The sequence below is a fragment of the Echinops telfairi genome, unplaced genomic scaffold, assembly GCF_000313985.2.
Source record: "Echinops telfairi isolate 266 unplaced genomic scaffold, ASM31398v2 ScPeMD7_7436;HRSCAF=8474, whole genome shotgun sequence".
Classification (NCBI taxonomy): Eukaryota; Metazoa; Chordata; class Mammalia; order Afrosoricida; family Tenrecidae; genus Echinops; species Echinops telfairi.
The window spans coordinates 5549288-5564782 of NW_022111336.1; the positions used below are offsets into that span (position 1 = coordinate 5549288).

Consider the following 15495-nt stretch of genomic DNA (forward strand, 5'->3'; position numbering starts at 1 on the left):
TGTATACAGGTGCTTGACACGATGTATGTATGGATTGTGATAAGAATTGTAAGAACTCCCAATAAATTGATTTTAAAAAGAAAAATAAAGAACTAAAGTTACAGTTTAAATTTGTCTAGTTACTTAATATGAACTTTCCTCTTTTCTATTTATTGTATGCACTTTGGTGATATTTGAAAAGCAATGTTCTTCCATGTTATAAATATGATAAATATTACTGGGCTACATCTAGTTAGGTAGATATTACTTTTATTTAAATTTCTTAGTTTCTAGGTTGAAACTTTTAACTTTTTATTCCATATGGTCAAATAAATTAATATGTCGACATACAAGAGGTGTTCAAAGTATTCATTCATTCAAATGCTATATGCAAAAACCAAACCAAACTCACTGCTATTGAGTGGAACACTGGTGGCATAGTGGTTATGAGCTGGGCTCCTAATCTCAAGGTCAGTTGTTCGAAACCACCAGCCACTCTTTGGGATAAAGAAGGGGCTTTCTACTTCCATTAAGAGTTACAGTGCTGGAAACCCAGAGAGGCAGTTCTACCCTGTCCTCATCTTTCTGCTATACAGACTATACCTTATGGTTAATAGTAGAGTCATTATTCATGTTTCCAATCATTTTTTGTCATGTTCTCATAGTAAAGTGAACATAAAAGCAAAGAACTAGAAATTCAGTGTTCTTTCATTTGTCTAAGCCAGTGGTTCTCAACCTTTGGGTCACAACCCCTTTTGGAGGTCGTACGACCCTTTCAGAGAGGTCACTGGATTCATAACAGTAGCAAAATTACAGTCATGAAGTAGGAAGGAAAATAATTTTATGGTTGGGGGGGTCACCACAACATGAGGAACTGTATTAAAGGGTCACGGCATTAGGAAGGTTGAAAACCACTGGGCTAAGCCTTTATAGGGGCAGGTCCAAAGTAAATAAATAAATAACATCAAAGAAATACATTGGGTGGTGGTAGTGGTCAGGAAAATTTTACTGAAACACTCATTTCTAAATGTTTTCTTTGGATTTGACTGGAAATGTATACTTTTTAACGGATTGAGATTGATTCCATATTTATTTCTTGATGACCACAAAAGAAAGAAAACTACTGAGTCAGTGGAGGAAATTTTTTCTGACCAATTCTTGCCTCTGGTCTCTTCAGTCGATAATAAAGCAGTTCTACTGCTGGGTGCTCAAAGTTTCATATACAGACATGTTGAGTAAGGGGGGACAAAAGTAAGATGTTTTGTTCCCCACTGTCCCTTGTAACATGAACTAAAGTTTCCTTTCATTTCTTTTCCCCATTTCATTTTCTGAACTAATTAGATATCATGTGCAAACAATTGGGGAGTATGAATCATATTGCCAATTCAATAAAGTAAGTTATTATCTATTTACTTATTAGATCAGTAAATATACTTTGTGTTGTTTTTTGGTTTTGTTGTGTTGTGTTGTTGTTGTTGTTCTAATATAAACTCACTACTGCAGGGTATTGAATGCAATCCCAATCTGCTGCCATGGCATCAACCCTACAGGACAGAGTAGAACTGCTTCATATGGTTTCCAGAGTTGTCAGCCTTTACAGAATCTGATCGCCACATCTTTAGCGGGTAGAGCAGAGCCCTAGCAGGTTGAAACCTCCAGTCCTTTAGTTCAGTGGTTCTCAACCTTCCTAATGCTGTGACCCTAATGCCCAACAGTTCCTCATGTTGTAGTGAACCCCCAACCATAAAATTATTTCGTTGCTACGTCATAACTATAATTTTGATACTGTTATGAATCGGGTGACCCCTATGAAAGGGTCATATGACCCCCAAAAGGGGTCGCGAACCAAAGGTTGAGAACCACTGATTTAGTGTGATTAAAGCAATCATACACAGCTGAGGGAATTCTACCTTTACGTCAATTACCCACATGGTGTAGCCAATGCTGCTCATTATATACACCTGGAAACAATGCATTCTGCTCTATTCTAGGTATTTTATCAAACTGATCCAATTGTTTGCAATTTAACTAAGATTCCAGACAACATACTGATATATATTACATTTAAATGTTTAGATTGATGTTCTCTTGAAGGCTCTTCTTTAATTTTATTTATACCCTCAGAATTGAAAGAGAAACTCTACATTTGAAGAACATTTAAAAGAAATACATGAAACCCGCTTTCACTATGAACTATTAAGGTTGCATTCTCAGTTTCTTTAAAAAATAGCATGCCTACATTTCTCATTGAAAAGAAGAAAAATAGTTTACAGCTCCAGTGTGCCAGAAAATAATGTTCCCCACACTGTTTCCTCATCCTGAGCCCATTTGCTAGCCTCATTTGCAGTTAGATTGGGCCTTAGATAGGGGTTCTGGTCAATGGGATGTTGGTGAAAATGATTAAGTTCCTTCTGAAACTGGCCATTAAAATATCTCTTTAAAACTACATGGTCCAATACGGTAACCACTAGCCAGAAGTGACCATACTGAAATTATAATGAGGCTAATGCAAAATAAGTAGTTGTGAGGATGAGGGGAAATAAAGCAGTGTTTTCTTCTCCTGTGCATGGGATTGCCACAAGTGGGAACCCACCTGATGGACTCTAACAACAACAACAGCAACTCATTGTGTATAAAATAAAGACACTGAGATTAGCATTTAAATTTAAACATAATTAAGTAAAGACCTGTCAAAATTATAATCTGCCTCCTATGGTCTAAAACCTTTACAAATCTGTGTTACAATAAAGAATCCTTCAGCTAACATGCATCCGTAGATTATTGCCCGACATGATCTTCACTCTTTGTGTCCTGGCTACCATAATCATATTTTGATGGAGATTTCAAGGAGAGCAAGGAACCCTGATAAAGCATAAAACATAACACATTAAGTGGAGCATAATTTTTTCTGCAGAAGCAAAAGAATGAAGGATGAATTGACTAGAGAGGTCTGAGGGGCCAGCCCCAATCCCAACTATATGGACAGCACCCCCAACCATCCCTGAAGAAGAATTCACTTCAGAAGACAGCACTGAAGCTACAGCTCAGGGATAGGGACAGGTATGATCAGAGCACACAGGAGAAAATGAAGGGGGAGGAAGAGAGAGTGGAGCACATCCTGGACCACCAAGACCTGAGGATGATTTTCCTGCATAGTGCAGCCAATGCACAGAAAGGACCATAGGGCTGGCCCCACTATGAGACAAGACTTGCATCACTGACCCATAGAGCTACAGGGGCAACACTGGAGACACAGTGCAGAAATTGTGCCCAAGCTAACCCCCCCCCCCACTGAGGCGAATCACTAAGGGTGTGCAAGAGAACAGCAAGGGGAGCAGAGCAATGAAGTCTCCAGGGAATACCAAAAATAGACTTTGGGGCCAGGGCGTGGCACCCCATCAGACTCAACCAGAAAACACTCCTAAAGTTCAACAATTTAGGACTATTTATGGCTTTTCTCTCCGCCCCCCCCCCCATTGTTACTTTTGTTCGTGTTTTCTTTTCTTTTGTTCCTTTATTTTGCTCTGTCTTGTGTTTTTGTGAGTGCATATTATTATCTCTGCAGGTCCATCTAGATAAGATAAGCAGGGTATCCAATCTGAAGGAGAAAACAACTGGACCAACGGTTCTGGGGGTACATGGGAGCAGGGGAGGTAAGGGAAAGGGTGTGGGTGGTAACAAACCCAGGGACAAGAAAACAACAAGTGGTCTAAAATCGGTGGCAAGGAGGGTGTAGGAGGCCTGTTACGGCTTGATCAAGGACAACGTAACCAAGAGGAATTACTGAAACCCAAATGACAGCTGAACATGATAGTGGGACAAGAAGAAAATAAAAGGAAATATATGAAAGAACTAGGAGGCAAAGGGCATTTATAGAGATCTAAATACAGGCATGTACATATGTAAATATATTTTTATATGACGATGGGGAAATAGATCTATGCACATATATTTATAGGTTTAGTATTAAGGTAGCAGATGGACATTAGGCCTCTACTCAAGTACTCCTCACACAAGAATAATTTATTCTATTAAGTTAGCATTCCATGGTGCTCATGTTCCCGACACGATCACTGAAGATAAAGTGGGTACATAAGCAAATGTTGCAAAGTAAGCTGATGGTGCCTGGCTATCAAAAGATATAACATCCGGGGTCTTAAAGTCTTGAAGATAAACAAGCGACCATCAAGCTGAGAAGCAACAAGGCCCACATGGAAGAAGCACACCAGCCTGTGTGATCACGAGGTGTTGATAATATCAGATATCAGGCATCAAAGAACAAAAAAATTATATCATTGTGAATGAACCGGAGTGTGGAGTGGAGACCCAAAGTCCATCTGCAGGCTACTGGACATCCACTTACAGAAGTGTCGTGGGGAGGAGAAGAGCCAGTCAGGGTGCAGTATAGCACCAATGAAACATACAACTTTCCTCTAGTTCTTTAATATTTCCTTCCCCCTCCCCCATTACCATGATCCCAATTCTACCTTACAAATCCGGCTAGACCAGAGGATGTAGACTGGTACAGATAAGAGCTGGAGACACAGGGAATCCAGGACAGACAAACCCCTCAGGACCAATAATGAGAGTAGCGATACCAGGAGGGTAAGGGAAAGGTGGGGGGAGAAAGGAGGAAGCGATCACAATGGTCTACATATAACCCTGCCCCTGGGGGATGAACAACACAAAAGTGGGTGAAGGGAGACATAGGTCAGTGTAAGCCTAATAAAATAGCTGTAATAAAAGAGCACATGACTATATTATTAATATTAATGCATGTTTGATTTTTTCACCCCAAATTTTGAACTCAATTACATAAGTTTAATTCCTATTATAACATATATAATAAAAAGGAGCTTAAGCCATATGTAAAATTTTAATATATATGTGTATATATACCACACACCTGTACCATATAGCTGCATATTTTTGTCTTATATTATGACAAAACTATTAGAATATATAAAATATATATAATTTAAAAATAGCTTATTTTAGGTTGTGAATCGATTAACACTATCTGAATTAAATTACTTAGCATGGTTCCCACAAATTAGACATTAAGTTCAATTACATACAGTGATTCCCAAGTGTAAAAGAGGAAAGCTAATCTCCTTTGGGAACTTATCAACATCCACCCTGGGAATTCCTCAAACATTTCCTACTACAGATCAAATTGCATGATACGTTTTTAAGTATAATTCTCAAACCAGCAAAATCAAACCTATGGAATCAGAAACTCTGGATGTGGCATCCATCAATCTATATTTCAATAAAACTTCTAGATAATCCGGATGCCCTGTGCTAAGAGGAGGGTGGAAAAGCCACCAACTAGATCACCAGGAGAAACCAACCTTTGTTTTCTCATCATATCTATTATCTAAATGTAAACTCTAAGGTTCTGATTTTCAATCTTATCTGAACAAAAGGTATGAAGGTGGTAGGGGTTCTAATTACTTTATTTTGCCTATGGCTTTAGAACTTCACAATCTCTAGCCGAAGCTGAATAAAATGATTAAGTCAGTATATTATTGATGGTCCAAGGACCCTCAACAGCATATGCATTCAAGAATGGCAATAGACTCCCTCTCCCAACCTCTGATTTCTACTCAGAGGAATTTCTTTGGCCACTCCCCAATCAACAGGTCAAAATTTCAATACTTTCCACAGTTCTAAACCCTTTCCCGGCAGCCTTCAACTCAATTCAAGCTGTCTCTGCAGGGACAACCTCCGCTTTCAAAGAACTTTTCTCCAAACAATTAACCATTCATTCTTCTGCTCTATAGCACGTTCACCAAATCAAGCAGCATGGTTTGTTTTAGTTATTTTTCATATAACTGTATCCTCTTTCAGATGACAATTTTCTGAAGAGAAAAATGCATGCCTCAAGTGCCTTTGTTAGTGCATGATGCTATGCCTGGCACATAGTTGGCACTCAGTAGATTGTTGTTGATGTTTGAAAAGTTATTTTACAACCATATGTTTCTGATGGGATGGCACCAGATTACCAATGAGCCACTAAAGCCAATATGATCTGGTTTCCTGGGAATTTGTGTCAGATCCTAAGATATTTATGGAGATCATGTTTTCTTCCCCCTAATCATAAACAAGCGGTTGTGTGTGAAAGGCAACAAGGAGCTCTGGTGGTGCTGTGGGTTGTCACCAGCCACTCCATGGGAGAAGATAAGGCCACTTGCTCTCATAAAGATAGAGTCTCAGACACCTTATCTGTGGCTGCTGTGAGGGAGTCAACTGGATGGCAGTGGGTAACACAGAATAAATCAGATGAATAAGCATTTGGCTCTCAGGTATGGAGAACTGGGTTTTGCTTGCAATGAACATCCAAATCAATAACGATTTGCATTTGCAACTAAATGTGCTTTTCACTGCGACCACTGTCTGCTCTATAGGTATAGCAACAAACAATTCTAATTTTCTTATGTGCATCTTCTAAAACTAGCTAGAATTATCAAGAATTCAGTAATAATGAATTGATAAAGAAGCGCACATTTATTTCTAAGAAAAATCTCCTTGATAAACACTACATTATATTCTCTTTCATTGAAAACAGGGAGACCAATCACAATCCAATTTTAGTTTCATTAACTGAATAAAATCCTTTGTTACTTGGATACTTTGCAAAGATTAGATTCAGGAAAGCATTCAAGAGAATGGTTCTCAGTGGATTAATAATTAGCATAATTATCTTTACTCCAAACACAAACACACCACTTGAGAAATCAAGTTTAGATGTTAAGGAACCTACATTTTTGCCAAGCATGGTTTTTTGTTTGTTTGTTTGTTTGTTGACACACACAACAGTGGGTTTATGATTTGTGCAAACAGAAAACAACCTTCATAAATATAAGCTAATCACAGTTCTGATGATTATGCTAAGAGAGAGATCAGTTTACTAACAAAAGCCTAGATGATAAAATATGAACATTTATGATATTATAAATTATTCTTCAATAATAATCTAATGATTGATTATTGGGATTACCAAATATTACAAGGTCGGCTACAATATTTGCTGCTTTTGAAAACATGGCATACCTTCTAATCTCAAGTTTTAAATGTTTCCAAGCCTTCTCTGCCTTTCCCATAATACGCAGAAATGTTGTGACAAGAACCCCTCCAGAAATGTAACATATCATAGGGACAATAGATTTGGGTATAGCAAGGGTTTTGGAGTCCAGTTTCTTTGATTCCCACTTCATTTATTTTATTTACCTCAAACTAGCAACCTAAACTGTTAGAGTTCAACTTGAGTACAGATACCATAATGTCTCTGGGGGCAATTAAGCACAAAAATATAGCTCTTAATATCATTTTTTGGAAGAAGCAAAAACTTCTCAATTCTAACTTTCTGAAATGAAGATTTCTAGAGTTTACCCCACCAATTTTCTTTCCTCTGTTAACAATTCTCCGAAATAAGGCAGGTGTTTCCAAAGACTCCTTCCTCCAAGCTGCCCATTACCATCCAGAGGCATAACGTTTTTGTCCCTCCTCTCTCCTCATTACCGTCAAGTCAACTCCAAGTCAAAGTGACCATGTAGAACAAACTAGAACTGCCCTGGAGGGTTGCCACAGCTGTAATCTTTATGGAAGCCAACTGCCACATCTTTCTTCCCCCCATGAAGTGGCTGGTAATTTTGAACCCCCAAACTTTCAATAAGCAGCAGAGTGTTTAGCCACTGCAACACTAGGGCTCTTAATTCTTAATAGGGACCTACTCTCTCCCGATTCCAAATAACAGGGAAAAACAGGAAGGCAGGAAAGCAGTGGTCAGTAAAACCTCTATCAATAGTGGCTTTGGCTCTTCTTTGGCTGAACAGCTCTGGTTTAGAACTTCTTTTAAATCAGGCATCTCTTAATTATATATGAATTTAGAGATCATACAAAGGGAAAGGTGTGTAAGTATCTTATCTCTTTCTTTGAAAAGCTAGATTCATATAAGGGATTGAGATATATGATCCCAATTTAACATGGGATAGAGGTAAATTTTGGGGTAAACAGGGGATAGAGGTAAAAATTGTTATGTATGAGCAGTCAGACCACAAAGAAATTTGACGAACTTCCTCAAAGAGAGAGAAAGACATGCTACTGTGGATGCCGTTACTTTTCTCCCTTTACAGTTTTCAGATGGTGTCCTAGAACATTCCAGTTCAAGGACTATAAAGGTCAGACACCACACATAGTATTGTAGTAGGAACAGAATGCAATTTAGAGAAACACAGGGATCACGCTCTTGTTACAAACTACATTGCAGAATTAAAAGTCATGCCTGTTTGAATAGAGTCATGAAAATATAGACCTAAGAGCGCAATGATTACAACTTAAAGGTAACAGTCATCAATATGTCTAGATAATAGCTCAGAAAATAATAGAAGAGAAGAGGAGGTAAAGTCCCAGTGGATAAAGTATATAAAAGTAATCCGATAAGTCATTGAATTCAAACATATTATATAATTAAAATGTTAATATTTTATGTTTATGTATCTTCAAATATATAAAACTCCTTTAAATATAAAGACATATACATATCTTTCTATGATGAATTCATGTCTGGATATAAAGAATTTTCCTAATGACTCATGCTACAGAACTAAGTAAAGAAGTATGCTATTTCTGGCTCACAAATCTAGTATTAATTTGCTTTCCATCATGCTCATCATGGTAGCAAGCAGGTAAAATATGAAGAATTATTGAGAAAAGTACATTACATGATAAATTAAATCTATCTTATGATACTATTACACTGATAGGAGTGAGTTCAATCTTTTGGGTGGTGGACATACACATTTTGGCAATGAAGACTCAAAGTACCATCAAATTATGGTATGAACTCTTTAGCGATTCATAGGTAAAATCAAACACACACGTCTGCTTAAGAATGCATTTCATCATGCTTTTGCCTCAAAATATTCCTCTTGGACCATTACAAAATGACAGGAAACATTTCACTATCATTCTAATTTATAGACTGTGTATTTATGTGTGCAACTTACTGATAAAACTCACCATGCTCATTTATTTTGTTGTTGGGCTTTGTTTTGGGGTGTTTTTTTTTTGGTAAGTACATGTCTAATTTACTACACAAACTAAAACTGTTTCATTGATTTTCTCTCTTTTTGAAATCATCTTCAACATCTTCTACTCCCTTTGGATTCTTTCTTCTTTTCCTGTCTTTAGAATACATTTAATGAGCTGACTATTGACCAAAACGCACTTACGGTATCTCTTTAGTGTACTGAAAAATAGAACACCGGGACTAAAAAGAAGAGTTCCACTCTTGCCTTCAAAGTGAACCCATTTTCTCTATTTCCAGGATCTTGCTATTTGTTGCTCCTTCCTTTAAGGACATTCAGTAAGTAGGTCTCTCTTCATCAAGCTTTACTAATTCAATTTATCTCAGAGACCACCCACAGTCCATTCAGTTATATGTCATTCAGTGACTATCCATCATCTCTCAAATTACTATGTCATTTTTCTAGGAGACCAAGGATTCAACTTGGTCTAATTTTGTGTCTTCTCCAACATTTATTTTTGTTAATATGGCCCTTTTGACAGTTACATTTATCTTTTGGTAGCAATGTGTTAGCCTGGGTACTTTAGAGAAATAAATCCACAGAAACGCATGTATAAGAGAGAGTTTTATATAAAGGTTAAGTGTGCTTCAAGAAAACATTCCAACCCAGTGCTGCCCAAGCCCACAAGTCCAATATTAACCCATATGTCTGACACCAATCCACAAAGTCTTCCTCCAACTCACAAAACAGACGCAATGACACCAAATGCAGGAGCAAAGCTGAATCAGTGAATGTGGAAGCATCTCAGCACTGGCAGGGGTCTCCACACGGCTGCTCCAGCACCCAGGGCTGCATCGGGTAGGTGCATGCAAGTTCTCCTCATGGATGTCTTGCAGAAATGAGCCTTGCCAGCTGAAGCAGGGAACTGGCTAAGGCAGCTGCACCCTGGTCCAGCCATCAGAAAGCAAGAGACCCGAGAACTACAAAGGTGAGGCTCACAGCCATTTATCCCTCTGCCCTTCAATTAACCCCACATGTGCTTATCGGCCAGGTTGGCACAATAAACTAACTACCTCAAGCAACATACAACTTGAATTGAATTAATTAGGTTTCCAGTAATTGCCATCGTTTCCAAACTTGTTGTTATTAGGTGTCATTGAGTCAGTTATGATTCATAGTGACCCCATGTACAACAGCAAGCAACATTGTCTCATCCTAGGCCATATTCACAATTCTTATATGTTTCAGCTCATTGTTGCAGCCACTCTATGAGCACATCCCATTGAGGGTCTTCCTCTTTTTCGCTGACACTATTTTACCAAGCATGATGCCCTTTTTCAGGAACTGGTCCCTCCTAATAACATGTCTGAAGAGCAATCTAACCATACTTCTTTCAAGACAGATAAATTTGTCCTTTTGGCAGCCCATGTACTTTCAATATTCGTTTTCAAGAGGGATAAAGAATTACCATTTTCAAAAAAACAAATATCCATCATATCTTTTAACATGCAATGCATACTACTTGCTTTTTGGGGAGAGTATACTTATAATCCTCTGATAATTGGTTTCATTAAAGAATTTCATATTACCAAGAAGAATCAAAAGACATTTTTTTCAAGTCAAAATAATATTCCCAGATATGAATAGATAATATAAAATTACACTATGATAAAAGTAATATGGGCATTTATTTTACACAAGTACGTAATCCATTTTAAAACATCACTTACTTATATTACACAGCAAAAGAAAAGGAAACTTATAGTCCTACCTTAGAAAATTGTGCATTTATCCATTTTGTGAATGTTTTCTTTTGAACATCTTCTCTTTCATCTGAAAGGTAAAAGGATATTTATAATGAGGAAATAATTTGCAACATGGTTCTTATTTCATGATCTAAATAATTTTAAATTAATATGATTCAGTGTTATTTCATCTATCACATATTAAATGGATTGATAATTGAAAGGAAATAGATGATGTTGGTTTTTTATTAAATCATTTTATTAGGGGCTCATACAGCTCGTATCACAATGCATACATACAGATGATGTTAGTTTTGGCACATACAAACTAAAATGCAATCTAAAACAATAATTCATAGGTCAAATATACAGTCATGCAAATATTTATAAAGGCATCATGGAAAAATATTCTCATCTGAATAAATAGGATATTATGTACCCCTCTATAAATAAAGGGTACTCTGTGATAATTAAAAGAAAAGATTGTCATTTCTTCTGCCAAACTAAACCCAGTTCTTCCTGATCCTATGGTCCTGATCTGTGTAGAAATGATTCTCTCCTTGGTGAGATCTCCTGTTGTTCACTGGAATCTCTGTCATAGCCTTTTCCCTTTATAGGAGAGGTTTCCTGGGGATCAAGAGAATAATTTACTTATCTTTGCATCCCAGAACCTCGCACATTGTCTCCTACATTCTGAGCTAAGCAAACATTTAATAATATTTGTATAATAATTAACATACAAATGTTTTAGGGGAAGGGAGATCTTACAATACTAAACTTTCTAGTACCTCTTTTAATCTAAGAATCAGATGATTTCAAATAAAAATGCAAATTATACTCTTCAGAGATTAAATATAAATACTCAAAGAACAACTCCCCAGGAACTTTTTATACTATGGTGGTTAAGGTTGAAAAATATTAAATATCATCTTGCCAGAATGTATGCTTCTCAAAAAGTTTTTGTTTTTTCTGGAAATGAATATTAAATCTGATAAACAAATAAATCATCGATCGTAATTTAGTGAGACTGGGTTTTGTTTTTGTTTTTACAAAGCCCAAAGCCTGTATTTGTATTACTGTAAATTTAATCATATTAATGAGGGTTTAATAAATGAGTTTATTTGAGATTTAAAATCAAGAGGTTTTATATTGTATTTACATTGGTCAAAAAATGTCATATTGAAATGCCCTGGAAAACTAACCTTATTTATCCTCAAATTACTTTCAATCGTAAATCTCAATTGTTCCTCTTCCAAACAAATGATACAGATTATAAAGAATAACATTCCCTTAACAAATGTATCCTTGCTGTAAGTTTATCTTTAAATCACATTATTAATCTATAAATAAATGTTCTTGAACCATTTAAAACTGTTTTCTTAGATAAGAGACTTTGATTTAACATAACAAAATTCGCCCTTCTCATTTGTGCTACGATTGTCTCACACTGATGCTTTGAGGTAGGGGAAAAAGCAGTTTGGGCTATAGCTAGCCAAGTCTATATAGAGCATGATTAACAACAAAATAAATATGGAAGGTTGTATATTTTTGTTGTGGATGCATTTCCAGAGAAGATAGTCTTTGTTTATACTTCACCCCAAACATCCATTCCTTATATATGGAGATCTCTATCCTTCCCTCCTTTGTCAAACATTTAGTCACTTCACAAAGTAAGGAAAGCAGGCAACTGAATCAAGTAAGAAACACCAGATCTCTAGTTTGAGATTTACTGGGTCACTAAGAGTTGGAATCGACTTGATGGCAACCAGTTTTCTGACCAACTCCTGTTTCTGGTCTCTGGATGTGCTGAGAAAGCAGGCCTACCATTGCATGCTCAAAGTTTCATATGCACATGTGTTGGGTAAGATGAAAATTTTAAAAGTAAGATATATATTTCTCCCCAGTCTCCCTTATTACATCAGTGAAAGTTATCTCTTCCTTCCCATTTCCCATATCATTTTGTAGACTACTGTGACATCATGCTAAAAAATATATGGAACAGGAATCATGTTAACAAATTCAATAAAGCCAGTTAATTATCTGTTTACTAATTGTTATTGTTGGTAAGTACCTCTAGGCAGTTCACAGTCATAGCAATCCAATTTGTAAAAAAATTAAACATGGTCCATTCAGGCAGTATCCTTACAACTGTAATTACTTTTCAACCCATTGTTGCTGCCACTGTGTCAATTGATGATCTTTCTTTCCACTAAATCTACTTTTCCAGAGACTGGTCCTTCCTGATAAGGAGTCCTAGTGGCACTGTCAGGGAAGTGTTGGATTGCCACCCTCAAGGTTGGTGCTTCAAGTACTGTAGTTTTCAGCAAGCAAGGTTTTCTTATCCACACGTCCACCATTGCTAATAGCCATCCTGAAATCCTGATGCCATGATCTTCTTCAAGCAGTCCAGCTTTTTGTGATTATTTTCTTTGCATATAGATTGGGTAAGTATGATGAGAGGATACAGCCCTGGTACACACCTTTCCTGGTTTGAAACCCTTTATCTCTTTGTCCTGGTCCAACAACTGCCTCTTGGTTTATGTACAAGTACTGCTTGAGCATAATAAAGTATTCTAGAATTCCCATTCTTCTCAATGTATTCCACAGCGTGTTATGATCCACACAGTTGTATGTCTTTCCATAGCCCATAGAACACAAGCAAACATCTTTCTGGTATTCTTTGCTTTCATCCAAGATCCATCCAATGTAAGCAATGAATGACATACTTCCTTCCAAGTCCTCCTCTGAATCAGCCCTGAATGTCTGGCAGCTCGGTTCATGTACTGCTGCAACTGTTTTTATTAAAAATAATCTTCAGCAGAATGTTATTTACATGTAATATTAACGCTATTGTTCTGTATTTTCCACATTCTATTAATCACCTTTCTTTGAAGGGAACAAATATTTGGATCCTGTTAATCAGTTGAAGAGCTAGCTGTCTTCCACATTTCTTGGCCTACACTCTTGATTGCTTACAGTGCTTTATCAATTTGTTGAAACATTTCATTTGGTGTTCCATTTCATCATTTCTTGGAGCCTTATTGTGCATAATGCCTTCAGTGCAGCTTGGATTTTTAACTTCTGTACCACCAGTTCTTGATCATATGACAACCTCTTGAAATAGTTTAACATAGAACAACTAACTTTCATACCCCGACTGTCCAATCCTTCAATTTTCCTTTGATAATTCTAGCATCAGTCAATATTTGCCCATATACTCCTTCAAAATAGCAAGTTAAGGCTTGAGTAATCTCTTCAGGTCTTACAGCATGAGCTTACGCTACTCTATGATCAAGAGTAAGTTTCAAGGTGTATTCTGACATCCCTTTTGATGTTTTCTTTATTCTTTGTCTAGTATACTGATTGGGTCAGTAAACATATTTTATGTTGGTGATTTTTCAAAACTCTCTGCTTTACGGTATTAAAGGTAATTGTAACCCATCACCATTGAATTGATTCTGGCTCAAAGTATCCCAGTATAACAGAATACAACTGCTCCATAGGATGTCCAGGCCTACCACATTTTTCTCCTAAAGAGCAGCTGGGGAGTTTGAACCATTGGCCTTTTTGAGTTCAAAGCTAAGTGCTTTAACTATTTCATAAGTAAGGCACCCTGAAAAATCATTAGTAAAGGAATATTTTTATTCGTTTTAATTATGTGCACAGAGTGTTGCCTCTGCTAAATAGCAGAAAAGTTGAACTTTGTTATATAAACATCTTCACTGGATGTTCTCACTTGATTACCTCTATTGCTATTAAGGAAAAAAACATTCAATCTCAATGAATTACCTGTTTTACTTGGTATATAATTCACTGCCATCAAGTCACTGCTGACTCATAGTGACCCCCATGGGTTTTCAAGACTGTAACTGTTTACAGGAGTAGAAAGCCTGCTCTTTCTCCCTCAGAGCTGCTAATGGTTTCAAACAGCCAACAATGCAGATCACAGCCCAATGCATAACCACTATACCACGAGTTTATAGTATATTTATTTTCATTCATATGAAAGACACTAATATAACTTATTATATGTATAAAACAGATTAGCATTTATGGATGCCCTTTTATTCACAAGGCTATTTTACAAATATTTTCCCATTAACTCATACATAATTTTAAAAATTGTATACATTCCAAAGACAGAATAATCTCTGAATAAAAAAATTAAAAATAGAGCAAAGTGGTAGTGATGGACAAGATACAGACAATATGAATGTAATTCCATGTCTGTTTACATTGACTGGAGCTCTGTCACTCACAATATTATTACATTAATTATTAATAAGGACTGTCATAGGATAGTTAGAAGCACAAAAGGTGAACATATCAATTCAACTGAAAAATGATCATGATGTCAGAGCCTTTATTTTCAACTTCTGGAGGCACAAAGCACAAAGCACAGCAAGCACATACTACTAACAAAAAAAGGTGGTGGTTTGAATCTACTCAGTTGCACATCAGAAAAAGGATCTTGAGAAGAAAGCTGATGGTGCCCGGCTGTCAAAAGATATACCGTCTGGGGTCTTAAAGGCCTGAAGGTAAGCAAGCGGCCATCTAGCTCAGAGGCAACAGCCCACATGGAAGAAGCACAGCAGCCTGTGCAATCACGAGGTGTCAGAAGGATCAGGTATCAGGCGTCATCAGAACAAGAAAATCATGTTATTGTGAATAAGGGGAGTGCAGAGTGGAGACACAAAGTGTCACGGGAAGGAAACGAGCCAGTCAGGGTGCAGTATAGC

The 15495-nt window shown here is 36.9% G+C and overlaps 1 protein-coding gene across 4 annotated transcripts in view; it reads right to left on the bottom strand.

The window, feature by feature from the left end:
• Positions 1-15495, bottom strand: part of DMD (dystrophin) — a 2430848-nt gene that overhangs the window by 2180070 nt on the left and 235283 nt on the right. For all 4 annotated transcript variants that reach the window (XM_045298663.1, XM_045298661.1, XM_045298660.1 and 1 more), the window contains exon 2: positions 10783-10844. In XM_045298663.1, coding sequence (XP_045154598.1) covers positions 10783-10844 — 62 coding nt within the window. The remainder of the gene's footprint in view (positions 1-10782; positions 10845-15495) is intronic.